The sequence below is a fragment of the Epinephelus fuscoguttatus genome, linkage group LG6, assembly GCF_011397635.1.
Source record: "Epinephelus fuscoguttatus linkage group LG6, E.fuscoguttatus.final_Chr_v1".
Lineage (NCBI taxonomy): Eukaryota > Metazoa > Chordata > Actinopteri > Perciformes > Serranidae > Epinephelus > Epinephelus fuscoguttatus.
The window spans coordinates 18,905,766-18,924,814 of record NC_064757.1 but is presented as its reverse complement, the minus strand read 5'-3'; the positions used below and the strand labels follow the sequence as shown (position 1 = coordinate 18,924,814).

Below are 19,049 nucleotides of genomic sequence, written 5' to 3'. Positions count from 1 at the left end.
AAATCAGTTTGGGTTTCCATTACGTGTACCAAATGGGCCGAACGGTGCCAATCCCCTTTGATCTGACATCAGATGTGATGGGACAGTCGATATAGAGATACATTTATGTGCTGATTGCAGATAGTTGCATTGAATAGTGGCTTTTTGGGTATTTATTGCATCGTTAATGTGCCTGATATTCTGGAAACCTGCCTGTGAGGTTTTGGTGACGTGTGCGCACTGTCCGCCGGTCAGCCAAACTTCGGCTTACACCGGCTGTGCTCCGCCTGCACTGACAGTAGACGTGGTTTCAGCTGGTGAGCTTTTAGTGCACCTTCAGCGAAGCCTTTTGGCACGAAACTGTCACTGCACCAAGCTGGATCTGTTGACACCTCCCCCTGCTGCGCTGCCACACCCATCTCAGCGCACCTCGGTCTGCCAAACTACCAAACTGAGCACGCCTCGGGTTGCGCAGCCACCACCACCACTAGCAGTGTTCGGACTCCATGGGGGAATTTATCTTGCTGCTGCTCACATGTCCCTCGATCACAACATATCTCCCTCTGGTGTCCAAGCACCAAAGACTTGTCTCTCCTGATTGAAATATTTAATAAATATGTTAAATAAATGTAAATATGTATAATGCTATCAAATTACTACAACATTTAGAATAAAAAAACTTTGAACTATGAGATCCCTGAAATGTAACTTAAAATAATTTTTGCCTTTCCTACCGTATTTTTGTTTCTATGTCACCCATTAACATATGTCACATTCACAAACACGTGCACACATCCATGATTAGTAATATGTTAAATGGCCAGATAGTAAGTGGAGGTAAAATGAGTGAGTTAAAAGTGGAAACTAATGGGAAGAGAGGCGCGGATCAGGAGGAGAATATTTCAAGCAGCTCTGTTGAACGTAAAGTGGACGACAATCAACTGAGTGCCAGTGCAGTCTCCACAGATTCTGGTGAGGGGCTGGCCCATGCAATGTATGAGAGTTATGTCAAAGAGGTTAAGTGTCAACTGGTGTTCTAGTGCTACTCCTTTGTACAGTGTGGCTGTCACTGACAACAGTCAACAACAATATTATTATTCTGACTGGGAATAAACCTGCTGTCTGCATGAACTGTCTATAGCTGAATAGGTTAGGCATACATGACTGTCTTGTAACTATGGTCATAGTGGTGGTACTTTGACAGGCTAATATTGTCTGAGGTGATATGCGGGGTAAAACCTTTGAGAACCCATGGTCTAATGCTTTCATTTAAATGCCAGTGCTGCTCTGGCAGGCAGCAGTGGCCCTAGAGCCTGCAAGTACGCCTCCGAACGCTCCAGACAAACCCCAGAGCAATAACTCGAGATTGATTTATTCCACACGTATGAGGAGGAAGTCTTGAAAGGAGATGAACTTTGTGCCTGCGTATGAGTTTATGCAATTAATGTGCAAGGCATTTATTGCACACAGATGCACCCATACACAGAGAAGTGGCAATTCCAGTGACAAACGCTCCATTACTCTTCCTGTCTCACTTTTCAACACACAAAGTCACTATCTGCCTCGAGTGCAAAGGATTAATGCACTTAGTCGTCAGCGCTGTAGTCACACAAACAAACACACACACATATGTTAAGCCACACACCTGCCTTGTTCATTGTTCTGAGAGACAGCAGGGCAATGAACAGACAGGACTCTTGACAGTAATGTCAGACACGAGGCCTCGACCTTGTATAAAAGGTTCTGGAAAAACAAAGGATGACTCCTGTCTGTCTGAGGCAGTGGGAGGAAGAGCAGACAGTGCTGTGATATGTATGCCGCGGAGACGAGGCTTCTACTGCATTTAAAATGGCATAATATTACGAAAAGGTCACGTTCAAACTGTACACCACTTCACACGCCAACTTGGTCAGGGCCTTTTAACAAGCTAATGAAAGGTGCTTGTTAATGACTGCAGGCTGAAGGATGATAATTATTATACAGGGTTGTGATTAGCTGCACATTTCTAAAATAAAAAGCTCTTTTCTGTCACATGGCTTCACACTGACATGTGGACCAATTCATTATGCTGTGTCCCCATTCTCATCATTAATCTGTAGATACTCATTACACATTCATGATCAATAGCTTTCTGTGTCAGCTCAGGGAAGACAAACGGTCCTGAATTATTAACTGATAATATATGAGCAGGTAATTACATTTCTACAGAGGACAGTGTGATATCATGTTCTAAAAATAAGTATCATACTCCATGAGAAAAAAGTTGAACTCATTGCTTTGGATATTAAAGTAGCCTACTGCAGTAAAACATGCATGTAGTGTGCTTGTTCCTTTCAAATATAAACACCAACGGACTTGTTAATCTTTCTCACAACACATATCTAAAAGGCATTAACTGCACTGAGAGAAATATTGCAGGGGCAGCTCTTTGTACACTCAATCCATCTAAGCATTACATAATAACACAAACAATTTTCTCACTGATGAAATATGGAAAATGTGATCTGAGCTGGAGTAAAACACCGTGGAGACATACTGATAACATTTTGAGTATGAAAATACAATGAATATGGATGAGAAAAGCCGCATGCTGATAGCATTAGAAAGCCATCAATAATGTAACATTTCAGCGTGAAATCTCTGCTTTCAGCCCACCAAACAACCAAGCTGTTAAGTTTTCAGTATATGAGAAAGTTATGTTAATTTTATGTGGGAAAATTGACTGTTACAGAAAACAACAGACTATAGAGCATATTCCTGAAAATTAAATTGTAATAGATCACTTTTCAAATGTCTACAGGATCTGAGACAGCTCCTCTTAAATGTTGTGAAATATAGTTTAGAGTTCATTTTCATAGATTGATGTCTGCTCAGACACAATCAACACATTCATTTATACTGACTTGCTAACTTTGCCAATAGCAATTACATCACATAACAGGGTTTCCTGCAGCAAACTACACAGGAGGTGTGGTGCCTTTCCTGAAAATAAATAAATAAAAATACCACCTCTGCAAAAATCAAACAAATCATTAAACTTTTATGAAATATATCGTTAACCTTCAGAGCAGAGCAACACTCCTCTGCATATCAATTTGCTGGGGGACACCCTGGACAATTTTAAATCTCTGATAAACTTTCTCTTATGCACGACACCTTGGCGGTGAAAGCAGAAGTTCCAAGTTCTAAATCTTTTCTAAACATAGACATTTTGTCAAATCATAACAGGAAAAGCACAGGGGCGATTAATAACACTACAACTATTATAGTATGTTTAGATGTTTAAGTTCCAGGGTAATGCAAATCTGAATGATACGTTTTGAATGGAAATGAACTAAGGATCTGACTTTTTCATGAAGAGTTTGAACAGGGTTTGTCCAAAAATTCAGGGTGACAGTGACTTTCACGCAACCTTACATAATATAGTAAACAAGCCAAGTTAGCCCTCCAAGCTAATATGTGCTAACTACGCTAACAACAGATTGAAATGCCGATACTATATATCAAACAAAAGTCCACAACTTTATCACATTAAGTTCTTGTGAGCTATAATTTTACCACTTAAAAGCGGAAAGCAGATGGCAGAAGATAACATTAACTCAGAGCCTGACTGGGCAAAGCCTCCCTTCATCTGGGCAGCTGCCTCCTGTACCAGAGAGCAGAGTGAAAGCAAGAAGTGTTGTGCACTGTGAACTTACATTTGTGGACCAAAATGTATCCAGAAGCACAAGGACAAGGACAAGGACACTAACTGACAAAACATTTTAAGGAATCTCATTCTCCAAGGGATGATCTTAAATCTTCAATTTTTAAAACAACTTCTCAGGAAAGCTCTCTGAATACCTTCATTTATGATATAATCTTTAATACTATAAACAGCAGCCTCCTGATCAAAAGTAATAATACTGTTACAATATTTAAGTAGTTTTTGGGAGTATCTGTACTTTACTCAAGTTTTTATATTTTAACTTTAACTTTACTCGATCACATTTCCTAAATAATATACTACTCTAATACGTTTCTATTTATTGGAGTAAAAGTATTTTAGTCCAGTTTTACTCCAGTGTATTTCCGTGTCCTAAGCATTTTCATTACTTTGTTACAACAAAATAACGGGCAAACAAGAGCAGCGCAAGTGTAAACAGGCGTTCTCAAAGCAGGATTAGATTAGATGCTACATGCTAGTGACTACATTGCACATGACAATGAAACCAACTTCATGATGGAAGCAGAAAATGGCGTCCCCACAGCAGAGAGCGCAAGTGATGATTCATGGAGATAAAGATCACTAAGGTAAAAGTTTCTGTCCCTTCTTAGCTCTGGGTTGCTCTGAAAACCTTCCTAAATCACTCCCAAGATAGAACTTCTTACTATTTTTTGGGCTAAGTTAGGAGCTCTCTGAGAGTATTCTCAGAGTGTTTGTGAATGCAGCCCCAAATACTTTAATTCTTTTATACAAGTAACATTCTAATAGGTGGCATTGACGGTAATGAAAAAAGAAAATTAAGCCAACTATTTAAGAGAAAAAAAAAAAGGATTTCACCATAAGATAATAAAAGTGGCACCATATTAACCTCAGCATTGACCTTTAAATTAACTGCTCATTCTGAACTTTTCCTTCTTCTTGGCATTCACTGCTGCACTGATATTGAGTGCAGGAGTTGACCAACACATTGCCTGTCAAAATGCTGCTATTAAGAACCACACCATGAAGGAGGCTCACTGATGCTTGTCATGAGATGTGAGAACAGGAGGAGAGAAAAATGTAGTAAAGCTGCCCATAAAACCGACAGTCATGCTCGAGCTGCAAACCCCAAGCAGCCTCGTGCTCAGATCGTGGGCGCTGTGTGCGGCTGTAGGAGAGAATGTGTATATACGAGTGTGAGCTGCTGGCCTATGTGTAATGTCAGGACTGACGGATGGTTGCAGCTCTGGGGTTTCCCATTACCCAGAATGCAATCTGCTCTAGAGGATGTATTGGCTGTAAAAGGCTGCAAAGACCAGAGCCTTCATCATGGGATGCTGGCAGATGGATTGAGAGCCTGCCTCATTGCAATTACACACAATCACACACATGCATGCTTCTGCCTCTTGCTGCTTTATGATGAAAGGACTTTACTTTCCTGCCCTCTGCTGATATTTACCCCAAATGAACCTTCATTATTTTGTGCAACACCATGCTGGAACACCATGATGCAATTAAATGCAAAGTGTGAGATACCGTAACAGTAACATCTCTTGTTTCATACAGCTGAGCTGAATGAGCAGAAACAAAAATAAAGCACAAAACTGCACAGCATGTGGGAGAACAGCATGGGAGGTGAGAAAGCAATGAAGGGGACTTGAAATAAAACAGGAGACACCATGCCGACTGTGGTGTCAAGCTCTGGCTCTCTCGCTGTTTTCAAATCTTAAGAAGCCGTGGCGCAGGAGACGAGATAATTAGACTTGCTGTAGACTGGTCTCAGCCGTACTTTGAGATCTAATCACTGCAAACCTCTACACTAATATTAGTCCTTTAAGTATGTACACGCACAGCACATATGTATCATATAATGAGCACGGAAAGTGCCAGCACACACAACCGTCTAGTCATTACTTAGTCTCAGCAGGATATAATCACAGGAGTTTCTAGTAGGGATGTGTAAGGACAAGGAATGCACATAAGCCAACATTGGCTGCACTAGTTTATAGACAAACTACATTTAGACTTAATTTAATAATTCATAGTATTACACATTAAGTCTGCAGATATATATTCAGCTGAGTTTTTTTCACATCAGTTGTGGGAATATTGTGTTTAAATGTGACTCAAAGTCTGACTGGCCAGAACAGCCTGTTATTAAGGAGGCTTTGGTCAGGATTTCTGGGCTGATCACCAATCAGTGGAAGCAGTCAGATACCAATCTATCTTCTATCTACCGATCTTAACTATTCTTAACAACATTGTATGTTAAGTATCTAAATAAAAACTGTTTATTTATTGGGTGGCCAAATGTGCAACATAGTCCACTATCTGTCTCAGAGACAACTTAAACCATAGCAGCCTACACGTGGTTATTGGGAGCAGCTTGGAGCTTAACAAATAAAGCTTTCCTGCGGAATAAAATAAATAAAATTTCATAAAAGATAAATGAGCACAACACACGCAAATTAAAACAAGAAATTACAGTAGCACTTTATAATACAGCCCGTGTTTTACGACGTAACTCCCCGTGTCTTACGGCGTAACTTCCCGTGTCTTACGGCATAACTTCCCGTGTCTTACGGCGTAACTCCTCTAAGACCTGCCGGGGTCTTACAGTGGAACTGCTACTGTCTTATGCTGTCACTCCCAGTGTCTTATAATGGAACTTCATGGGTGGGGAATGGGTGCTTAGAGTGTAAGTACCAGGTACCTGCATGGTAAGGAAGGGCGAACAGTGTGCACTTTACAATACAGCCCGGTCCCTGATAAGTACAGTGTAGGTCTCTGGTAATTACAGGGAAAGTCCCTGGTAGGTACAGCAGAAGTCTCGGGTGCTTAGAGTGTAAGTACTAGGTACCTGCATGGTAAGGAAGGGTGAACAGTGTGCACTTTACAATACAGCCCGGTCCCTGGTACTTACAGGGGAAGTCTTGGGCACTTAGCATGTAAGTACCAGGTGTCTGCGTGGTAAAGAATAAAGATATTTTATAACTCTGAAGTTGTCATTGTGTGATTAAACAGGTTACATATTGCAGTATGATTTTCGTGTATTTTAAAACTGTAAATCATATCTGATTTTATAGTTATAAGTTTTAATAAGTAGGCCTACATGGTAAGACATCAGGAGTTGGACTGTATGACGTTTTACTGTAAGACATAGCGAGTTACACTGTAAGTCATAAGTGAAACTAAACCATATAGGCTCCCCCAAAATGTCATGGTAGATGTCAGAGAGTCACCCGGGAAGTCCCAGTAAGTGCAAGGTAAGACGCATGAAGTTCCATTATAAGACACTGGGAGTGACAGCATAAGACAGTAGCAGTTCCACTGTAAGACCCCGGCAGGTCTACTGTAAGACAAGCGAAACTACACAACAGGTTCCTCTAAAATGCCATGTAGATGTCAGAGAGTTACCATGAAAGTCCCAATAAGTATATGGTAAGACACGGGAAGTTATGCCGTAAGACACGGGGAGTTACGCCGTAAGACACGGGAAGTTATGCCGTAAGACACGGGAAGTTATGCCATAAGACACGGGGAGTTACGTCGTAAGACACGGGGAGTTACGCCGTAAGACACGGGAAGTTACGCCGTAAGACACGGGGAGTTACGTCGTAAAACACGGGCTGTATTATAAAGTGCTACCGAAATTACAACTATTGTTAATTAAGTTAGCTGTTAGTTTTTAGCATTTTTAGTCAAACTTATCCTGCTTTTTAGTCAAGTTTTAGTTGAACATAAAGTTTGGGAATATTAAATTTATTAAGTCAATCTAGTTGAGGGAAAACCATTATTTTGTCTTTATAATCAAACTTATAAAACGGGTTGAATCATGACTTGTCCTGCTCCTGTTTCACATCTGCATCCCTGCGCATATAACCAACAATTGGGAAACCACCTACTACATGCAAGCACACGCGCACACACGCACGCACGCACACACACACACACACACACACACACACACACACACACACACTGACATTAGCCAACCAGTCTATAATATTTTGTTTGCATTTTAGTTAGTGGGGCGAAGAGAAATTGTGTTGCATGTTTTGCATCATCTGATTGGCCTTTATCAAGACCGCCGATCAAACTATTGAGAACAAATATTGACGACTGGTGGAAACATGTTGTCAGTCTGATGACTATAAATACAATGTATTGTACTGATTGTAACCAGGCTTGAAATTCACCAGTGTTTCTATTGGCAGTGTTTAAATGCTCCAAAAACTGCATTACCACTCGTAATTATCGTGTCAGGAATCTAAAGTTGATCTGTATTGCATTTTTGAGATGTTGTACATTTACAATGGTATACGAAGCTGAATGAAGGTAATCTTTAAACAAAGAATTATGATTAATAACTGCAAAGCAAAAAGTGTGTCTCAGCAGATAAAAAATGATTTGCAGCTCAGGCGAATGCTCATTTCCCTCTTTCTGATCGTATCTGCAGATTGACACTACAAATCACTTTCCGTTAGGAACAATTTCCCATCTGAAACAATCTGATTTATCTGCATTCAACTAAACTCTGCCTGAAATGCAGCAGAGTCAATTCTGTGCAATATAACGTGCACCTGTTTCATTTGCATAATCACCCATTACATCCAAACCAAGGAGTGGAACAGGAATAGTTATGGTGCTTAAAACGGTCATTAGGACTCCACTCTCCCCAGTTTCAGAGCCTGAGAGAGATGATATCTGCACAGGGAATCATTAAACCATCAACTTTAGGAACAATTTCAAACAATAACTCTATGGTAACTTTAAAAAAACTCAAACACCTAAAGAGGCAACAGATAGGATTCGGTTCTTTTTTTTTTTTTTTTTTTTAGCTTGGCGCCACCTAGCGTCAGTGGTGTTGGTCGCACTGTCGCAACAACCAAATTGTCCGTGGGGATCAGAAATAATCAATAATATGACTCTATTAGACTCTCTAAATAAATGAAATGTAGGCTGTAAAGCCACTGGCATACCTCTATGTATATGTATAATGAGAAGGTGTGTGGACACTCTACTAAATAAATGAGTAAAGAGACCGAGCAACAATTATCAGATTTATCTGAAGAAAAAACAAATAGTAATGCAAATAATTATACCAGAATGCACAGTACCAGTACAAACAACTCACAGTAAATGATACCAATATGCACAGTATCAGTACAAACAACAGTAGACACAGTGGAATTATACCAATATGCACATGTAAACAGTCCCGATTCTAGAATAAAGGGTACCGTATGGAAACAATGCCGCCGGTTGGAGCTCAAATTGAATGGGAAACAAAGTCCAGTGTTCACTTAGCTGGGCGTAACTTATCTGGGCAATGTCCGTCGATAGCTGCCTCCGTGAGAAGAGAACAGAAGAAAGGGAGGGGGGTATCACTGTCTGAGGGCTGCCGTAGAATGGCAATGAGGATGTTAGCTGACCAACACTTGCTACCCGGTCCCTGGTTGCGGCGATTTGCGATGCTGGCCAGCTAGGAGTTAACTAGCAGCCAGTACAGTACAGTCCTCTCTCGTCTAGCTAACATTTAGCCGTGTTACTTACTGATCCATTAGAAAGAAAGCTAGCTGGACATCGGTTTTAAAGCCTCTTTGGTCACGGAGTTCCCTCCATCTCTTGAACGCCTGACTGAGGTTTACTCTTGTTTTCCCTCTTCTTTTATCACTCTCCTTTTTGCTCTTCTTTGCCTCCTCAGACAGAGGAGCTCGTTTTCTTTTGCTAGGCCGTTTTTCACTTGTCTCCAAACTTTGTCCGTCTGCCATTGTGGTCGCGACTCAACTATCTCATGCCCAACTCCTCATAAGGACCAGCTCCAGTCCCTGATTGGCTGACCAACCAATTTCGCAATACATGACGCGTTTCCTGCCGTAAAGCAGATTTTTTCCGCGAAATTTCGGCACCGGCAGAAGCTTATTGCAAAGATTGCACAGCCACTAAGTAACCTATGTAAACACTGATAGTCTGATTTTACTGTAGCCACTACCCTGTGCAACCTACATTATTTTCATAATGATATATTTAGGAAAATATGCTGTCTGTTGCCTCTTTAAATAGACACTCAATGGAGATATATTGTACAAACGTGCACATTATAACACAACTACACATCCACACAAAACACACACACGCATACATGTTTAGCACTAACAAATCCATCTTCACAGCTGATCAACATTTGATCTTTGTGCATGATTAGTAGCCCAATTAACAACACATCATCTGGTCACTATAACTTTATAAACTATGTCACACCTCCCAGATTCCTGATCACTACTAAACTGTTGGACATTACCCATTTCAATTGCCTCTGACAGCTGGAAACGCTTTCTTGATTTTGGAGTAGCACCTGGGGAGGCCTTTCACACACATCAGCAGGCAGCAGGAAGTCTCCTCTATGAACAGATTTTTTTTTTGTTATGTTAACCTTTCAAATTTCCTTTGTGTTCATGTGCATGTGGGGAAGCCCAGCGTCCAAGACTTTGAGGCTGGTTTGGTAACGGCACAGAATTCACATGCTGTTTTGTCTAAAAGTGTACACCTATGTCAAGGGATATTTTGGATTGTTTGAAAATGGGTTCTTATCCATAGACAGTGTTTTAACGACAGTAGGTTTGTCTGCGTGCCCCCAGTGTGAAGAAGCAGGCTGGAGTCCAACACAGAAGCTAAACAATGTACTGCTGTAGATGGGGTTCAGCAACAAATCGTATTTTAGCCACCTAAAAAAAAAATCAGTATCAGTTTAAGTGTGCCCTACATTGAGAGTATTTTCACCGCTTTAACTTTTGGTCAGACAGCCCATTTCGATGAGAGAGACATTAACAGCTTCAGTTCCCCATCTATGTTCTCACCACAGCAACCAGACTCCATTGAGAAAAACAGTCATTTTAGCTGGCTGAACAAGGGAGCTGCTGGTCCTCCGCTGCTTTAATCAGTTGGTTAGTTTGTGTTATTGTGTGACTGACAATCTGAACTAACCCTTCCAAACCCCCAAAGTCACACAATAACACAAAGCGGTAGACCAGCAGCTCCTCTGTTCAGCAATGCTGAAGTTTTGGGAGTCTGCCTTTGAAGAGAGCAACATAACAGTTCATTTTCCTGTTTGAAATCACTGTCTGACATTCAGGTAAGGCAGTGAAAAAACTCACAATATAGTGTAGACTTAAACTGATATTGATTTTTTTTTTTGAGGTGGGACGTTTCTTAGGTGGCAAAAATACATTTTGTTGCTATCTCTCCACAGCAGTAAATTGCTTGGCTTCCATGTCAGCATCCAGCCTGCTTCTTCAACCTGGGGGCATGCTGACTGACATCTACTGTATATACTACTCTGACTATGGATAAGTACTTCATACAACCCCACTTTAAAAAGCCCCTTAAAGTCAAAAGACACAGCAAATGCTTAAATCAATAAGGAACGTGCATCCTCTTTGTCCTCTGTCACACACACACACAAATACACAGAAGGTATGCAAGATGGAAAGAAAGGCTGTTGTGTCTTGGGCTATATATACCGTAAGTGTCACCTTGTTTCACCTCACCCAAGATGAACTAGTGTAAGAGCAGAGATGGAGGGCTGTGTGTTTTCATCTGAGGTCACCTTCAAAGCTGCAAAATGTCCCATTGGTAACCCATCATATAAGACAGCTAAGTCAGGGTTAGCACCCCGGGGACACAACAGGGTCCAACAGGATAAGTGAAAGTGAAATTCAAAGCAAGGTTATTGGACAAGAAGGATTTGCTGGGCTGGAACAATAAACAAAAAGAAAAAAAGGAGTGGCCATCATTCCTACTCCGTCTAATTCACTGCTAATTTCTGTCTTCCTGCGGTTTATATGTAATACAGTATCATCAGAGGGAGGTATAATGAGGCAGGATTAGATGAGAGACCACATCGTCAGCTTCTGTACAAGCTGTACCTTGTTAAAACAACTGTGGAACACATCTATCTACTTGGTTCACTCATATCCGATGATTATTTTGGTTATCTTGTCATAGTATTAAACCATGGCATCTGTTGGCTGTCTCTCCTGGTGACAAATTGTGAAGTGGCTTGTGCCGACTGAGGCGAGACTGATGAAAATGCCAGCAAACTATTGTGGTAAGCTCCCAAATGTCTCTTGTTTGCTTAACACCAGACAAGTGCGGGAGTGGTATCGACTTACTCCTATCAAGCAGTCTTCTGAGGATAAGGGAAGTGCTCCCTTAGAGGTCTGTGTGCTGTGATGGCTCAGCTAGATACCAACTAAACTCTAGCAGAGAATAATGCCAATGTGGCAATGACTATCCTGAACATAGATGCATCTACAACCTACGCATGTATATTCAAACATTTGTGTGTACTGTAAGAGGATTAGGATGAAGATAACATGGTTAACTGCTAAGGAATTAAGGGAAGACAAAGGATACTGTCAATGTAAAAACATGTGAATAAGGGCTACAGTACGGTGAAATTAATATTACACCATAATGCCATCATAATGTGACACATAGATATTTGCATAATGTCACATTGCTCTTCCAGCATGTATTGTCAGTGCCTTCACTGTGTCCCACGTCTGCTCTCTGCCCTGAGCACCGCGCACTCACAGGCTTAAGATGACAGCATCTGCATGCTCAGCGGAATTCACGAGCACAAGAGGGTGCAAGAGCTCAAAATGTTTTATGAGGAGTGCAGTAGAGTGCAGCTGTTGCCAACTGGAGAAGAGGCTTTTCTGTGGCCAGTCAAGAGAGGCTAATATTTCATATTTAGTTTAATCAGTGGGAGTGCTTTAAGTTTGAACCCATTTATAAGAAAAACTATGTTTTATTTAATCAGATAAAATCATATTTGTGACTCATTACTGTATCATGCCCTTACAGGAAAGCAGCTGCATATACACTGCTTGCAGGTGAGCTACTGTATGCATGGCAACTTGTTTTTGCTAGTGCTTTATGGGTATAGAAAGTGACCATAAAGGGTTCAAAAAGTCTAAGACTGACAAGAATGAGCCTTCAAAGATTGGTGTTGGATGTATTGTTCATGTTCTGGACACTGTCTTGCCTCTTGCTGAGGAGGAAATCCTCAACTATTAAAAATTCAACTCTATTTCTTATAGCCAAAAGACAGACATATCCTCTTGCTTGCAGCAAATTGTGTAGCCCATAATGAAATGTGACATGGGAAAGTTTGGTGAACGCATGATGGAAAGAAGCTCCGGCCACAGATGTAACATGATGTTTTAAATTAAAATGTAAAGTTAAAGTTAGTGAATCATCTGCTTTAAGTGTCTGTTGATTTACAATACTGCATACATATACTTTATTATTATAATGTAAAGTAAATTAAAACACATCATCCTGATTTAATTATCATAAAAAAGTGCTTCTCTGGAGAACAGCCAGGTCAAGCACAGTTTTATTTCAAATTTCAAATGTTTTGTTGCCATTATGCCCCTCCACTCTCTGTCTTATTTGTATTCACTTTGAGAAGGGTCCATACTTTACTCTCCTCAAATTGAGGAAATGTTGTTATAGCAACAGATCCTTTAATTGGCTGTGAGGGCTTTTCCATCTCAACTTCTGTTGAGCCCCTGCCCTCGTTTGTTCGCTACACAAAAAGCTTCCTTTTATGCCTTGGATCTACAACAAAGGGATATCAACAGAAGACAGTGTGCTCATGTGAAATCAGATGCCCCTTGTCACTGCGCCCCCCCCCCCCCCCCCCCACCGCTTTTGTGTCTAACTAGTCAACCTTGTGTCTAGGTGCATACATCACTTTGATGCATGGATCAGAGCTGCGGCGACAGGCGTTTGCTACCTGTGTGCTTCTGTTAGCGCCTTTAAAGTCAAGTCATGTCGAGTCTCCTTTAAAGTTAAGTTGTAAATCCCAGTATCCATCAATATTCAAGACTTTAATAGCAGTTTGACTGGAAATCAGACAGCAGCCACTTGATTTGATGCCACACTTGTTTAGGATATATTGCAATGTGGTGATTAGTATGCAAAGTCTGGATGTAAAGTGAGAATTTCAGCTCATTTCATTTTAGTTTCACTTCCAGGTTCACTGAGTATGAATATCTGAAATTCCATAATGCTGCGGAGGTATTTCTGAGAAGATGTTTCCGAAAAATGTTTTGTAGACAAAACTGGGAGCCATCTGTGTCATTTATAATTCATGTCAAGGATTTTAGTGAATCAATAGGTACCAGAGGTAAATTGTTTCTTCCAGAAAATGCTTTTCTTTGACAACCAAGCCCTCTTCAATCTACCTGACAATGGAGCTCAGACTGATTGGCTCATGGAAAATCCCGAAAATCCTATGTCTGTCTTTTGCAGTTTATCCTTTGGTTGCTGTAGGAAAGCATGTGAATGTCCTGACAGTACAGCATGTTGAGATTTAATCAGTTGCTGCATATATTAATATTTACAAAAAAAAGCACTCTCTGAACACTGTGTGACAAAACAAGCTGTGTTACAACACTGATTGTTATTAAGATATTATTGGTCATATTAAATTCAATCCACGATATCTCCTTTATTTAACTGTGTCTCTGTCTCTTCTTCTCTCTCTAATGAGCTGTCTTTATGCACTCAGGACAGGACAGGTGAGCTCCGTGCCTCACTGCTCATTATCCAGGCGGACAGGTAGTCAAGCAAAATGTACGGGAGGGAGCTTTTTCTTCGGGTCCGTCGTCATGGTTACTGCTACAACCATTAATGAGACCTCTGCATCCATCACTATCCAAACCACTGTCTGTGAGTTTTTATAAGAAAATCTCTCGCCTCGCTTGTTTTTCTGGCTGGCCTTTCCACTATGCGAGACATAACTGCCTGCTTAAAAACACTATTAGGGCTGTGCTCAGACAGCCTCCACAGTGGGTTAGAATCTGTCTTGCAGTTAAAATCACAATCGCTCCAAAGACGCAAAAAAATACTGTTTAGCAGCTTGTTTAATAGAGATAATATCTTTTAAACTGGTGCAAAGGGCAGATAAACTCTATTTCTCTCCACAATGGGCGACAACACTGCAAAAACATTCGCACTCCTCCTCCACCCCTCCCTTAACCATTATGAAGTGCCACTCAATATTTTTGGCCCTCTGACTTTGGTTCTTTTAAGCCACTGAATTAAATATTTATCATGAAATGCAGAAACATGTGTGAGAATATGGGTCTCATGAAATAATAAACAATACAGTACAGTCGTTACTTAAACTAAAAGCCTTGATCACACTGGAACACTGGAGTGAAAGACATTCACTATGGTTTAGTCATATTACACAAAAGCAGCCAGGGTATCATACTAGCAAAAACTGGTTCACAATGTGACATTGTTCAAGCTTGAGCCAAAGCTGAATTGTTTTCCTGGATGCACATGAAATGTCCCACATCATCCCTAGTAATTTCATCTCACTTCACACATGGAAAATGGAGTGGGGTGTGAGGATGAGATGTGTGATTTAATAAAACCCTACAAGGGGAGTGAGATAAGAAAGAGGTGAAAAATTGAGGTGAAAAGAGAGGAAAGAATAGTGCCAAGATAAATATTACATTGACAAAAAGAGGCACATATGAAAATGGAGGAAGACCCCCAAAGACAGCAGGTGAATGCAGGATACGCTAAGAATGAAAATGAGCATAAGACAGTTCAGTTCTTCAAAGACCGTATCCTGGGTGCTGGGCTGCCTGCATCAGTGAAAAAGCAATCGAAAGAGGTGGACAGAGAGCAGGGTAGCATAGCTTTCATTTGGTGAGCTAAATAGAGGCTTGATAAAGCTGTCTACCCTGTCTTCACACATAAACCTCAATGCTGCTGAGGTAACAGGAAGAACAAACAGAGCTCCTACCTGTCCGATCTCGGATGGCCAAGTTGTTCCCTTTCTTCAGGACGATATCCAGCTGGTACATGGCTGGGCTCGGAGGTCGAGGTGGCGGCTCTGCATTACTGGGCCCCACTATGTTGATGCCCTGTAGAGAGAAGAAGTCACATGAGCTATACAGGTTTACCAGTACAGTGGAGGATAAAAAGAAGGACAAAGAAAAGGAAGAAGACATACAGTACATAAACCAGACACATCTTTGAGTCAAAGAAATGACAACATCAGCAAGCACATATGTGACATTAAAATCAATAATAGCAACAATATATTTTTCAAGGGAGACCTGGCCAAGGCAGCAGCAAAAGATAATCACAATAAAAGCATAGAAGATATACATTAATATGTCAAATTAAATGGCAGCTATTTCAAAATGGTCAGTATCTTAATAAATCTGACTTACTAAAATGATTATTTCTATATTATAAGGCAGATAACTTTTTGGTCTGAGTCAGAGCCATTAATATTTAGATACAATGAAAGTTAAACATCAGCTAAAACGTGTCCAAAATGTAAGAGAAATTTCTGCTGCAGCATCACTTTGCTCTGAATCAATCTCTCTGAGCGGGGCAAATAAAAAGCCTGCAGCTAAGAAGACATTTAAAAAGGTAAACAGAGAAATTTCTCACGCTTTGAAAAGTCAATATTTGTACATTACATGACACATGCTGAATGTGTAGCCTGACAACTACTTGTAAAAGGCATGCAACCTCCTTGGAAAGCTTCTGAGTATACAGCTATTGGAAGGGGTCATCTCTATGGCGTTACATGCCATGCTGCAGCCCTGAGGGCAGTGCTGTACTGTACTTTGTCATGGAGCCCCCACTGGCTCTAATCATGGTTCCCCTTGGATGTAGAGGCCCATTAGCGAGCCACATGACGAACCAGGGTATGCTCTGAGATCCACTACAGCTTACTTTCATTATCCAGCCTTTGCTCATCTTATTTTTATTCTCAGACCCCTCCCCCAGCTCGTGCGTGGGCACTGCTGTCATATCTACCCAGCTATCGTACTCTGAGATGAGGCTAAGCATAGCTATAAAAGAGGAGAAAAATGCTAGTGGGCCACTGGGAGGCCACTAACAGACTACCAAGGATAGCATAAGAGCAGCTCTCTCTAGAGAGGAGCACAAGAGCAAAGTGATCTTTGGACAGCTAAAATTAGGGTAAGGATGCAAATGGGGAAGAAAAAGGAGAAAGGCAGCCCTCGAGGAGACTCCCTTTTAACACTGTCATCAAAATGCACACTAATAATGCTGTCATAACATTTCCTGTAATTGCTAATAACATTGTCTCCAGAATGATGTCTGGCTGCCTTAAATCATAAACTGACTGTGGGCTATTGTCGACAAAAATCCCTGTAATAACAGTGAAGGATGGATAACCCTAATAACAGTCTATATGTCTGTGTGTAATAATGCTAACAATATGCATATTTAATAGTTGTTTTATTGCTTGCTAATAGAATATGCACGGCAGTCAGCACCTTATTTTTAGACGTAGCCTGCTGTTGTTATGGTGGAATATGATAGTGCAGCACTGTTCTTCAGTACTGTAGGGACAGCATTGCATCGAGGCTACAGGTTAATAATAGTGAGTATAATTACACTGCAGTCCAGTGTAGTCCCACTATATTACAGTGATTATCTCGGGCTGCCCTCATAAACTAATGTAATAATCTATAATGAATATCATGATTAACTTTCATTTTCTATGCATGAGGAAACTGAGACTGGTAAATATGCCACTTGAGAAACAAACGTGCTAGCAAGTGTGTGCAGAGACTGCAGGAGATATTGCTATCATGTTATGATACACAAAAGGCAATTCAAAAACTATGCTACTATTAAACTACATCTGAGGAATATCAGTTTAGAAAATAATCTTAAAATAGCTGTAAATCTATGCAGTTCAGGCGACAACATGTCAGTACTGGCAGCCCACTGACACTTGCCAAAAAGAATCACTGTCACTGTCAACACATTAAGGCCAATAATTAGTGGAAACCATTTCAAGTAATCACTTTGGTCAGACTGATCACATTTCTCATGCAGATTATCACTTAATTGACATCTGTATATTTATTACATGAATATAAACTAATAAAACTGGCAGCTTCACTATTTGTTGAATATTATTGACTGTTTCAAAACACAGTACAGCTGTTTCAAAAACTTTTCAAATACCTGCACAAATTAAATTAGGCTTTTCTACTGTGTATAATTCAAATACATGATAATACTGTCCTGTATATGAAGTATAACTCACTAAGGGCCCACTTAAGAGGAGCATTACAATCCACATAATGAGGGCGGCTTCAACCACAGGTGCTTTCCCTGTGCGTGCACAGTCATTTTCTGTGTCCATCACTAGCAGCCATGGCTGTTTCGTTTGAGTAGCCTGAGGAGCACCAAGTTTATCTGCTGCATCTTGTTTGGCAAGATTCAAAGAGACTACGTTTTTGATTGAGACACAATTAAATTTTCTTTTTTTTGCAATGATTTCAATGTGCATGCAGCACCAGCCTCAGGGAGCCAGCTGGAAGCAGATGGGTTACTACAAGACAAAGTGTCATGGGAGTAAAATTTTCAAAATTAAATTAGCGCAGCTTTAATTTTTTCCATATGTTGTGAATGAAAAACCCAAATTGAACACTGTAAGCAGGCTACTTGATTACTGTATGGAAATAATTACAACATCCTTTGTATAGGATTCTGTCCCAAGTTTTCTGATCCATATAAACAGTTGATCACTGTAACCGTGATCCAGTGTAATTCAAATAGCTATGATTATAAAATACCAATATGTTTATGTGCAGAGGATAGTACAGATTGTATATACAACACAAAGCATTATCATCATTGCGGAAGATGGCTTTGTAGCCATGTGTTTTTGTTCATTTTGCCCACATTAAGTAAGTAAATTTATCTATGAGGGCCAGTGTTCCGATTGTTTTTGGATCCTTGCCATCTGTATCGTTTAAGATTTTTGGAGTTGTGCACATTACTATTTTTCATCATGGTACAAATAACACACAGCAGCACTTCAAACCACAGCAGCTAGATGGGAAATGTAGTGCTCTCCATGGAAAAGTCAACCCTTGGCAATTTTAGCCTAACAGCACCTGCTGTCAAACAGGTACAAACGAGACAGGAAGAGAACTAGAGTCAGTTTTTTGGGGAAAAGGAAAAAGTGAGACACAACAAAAGTAATCTGTTGTTAGGTAACAGGTGCACCAGCTCAACAAATATCTGGAGAATCCATAGCAAACATTCAGGGACAGAGAGAGTTCAAGCTGTGTGTTTGGATAAGATAAACCTGGGGTCAACAGGGCATGTATTGTAATTGAACTGTGGGTGGATACATCCAATAGGATTGGATGACAGTTGACCATGTAACATTAAGCCCTTTTGTCTATGAATGTGACTAACAGTGACGCAGAGACACACAGAACACAATGTCAAGTCAGGTCACATCATACCACACAGCGATTAAGGAAAAGATGGAAATCCCCAGACA

General features: G+C 40.5%; 1 protein-coding gene across 6 annotated transcripts in view; it reads right to left on the bottom strand.

Annotated features, from left to right (window-relative positions):
* mctp1a (multiple C2 domains, transmembrane 1a) overlaps positions 1-19,049 on the bottom strand; it is a 179,143-nt gene that overhangs the window by 96,970 nt on the left and 63,124 nt on the right. For all 6 annotated transcript variants that reach the window (XR_007449595.1, XM_049579953.1, XM_049579955.1 and 3 more), the window contains exon 2: positions 15,501-15,621. Coding sequence is in view for 5 of the 6 variants with exons in the window: in XM_049579953.1 (XP_049435910.1) it covers positions 15,501-15,621 (121 nt within the window). In the remaining variant the exon portion in view is untranslated. The remainder of the gene's footprint in view (positions 1-15,500; positions 15,622-19,049) is intronic.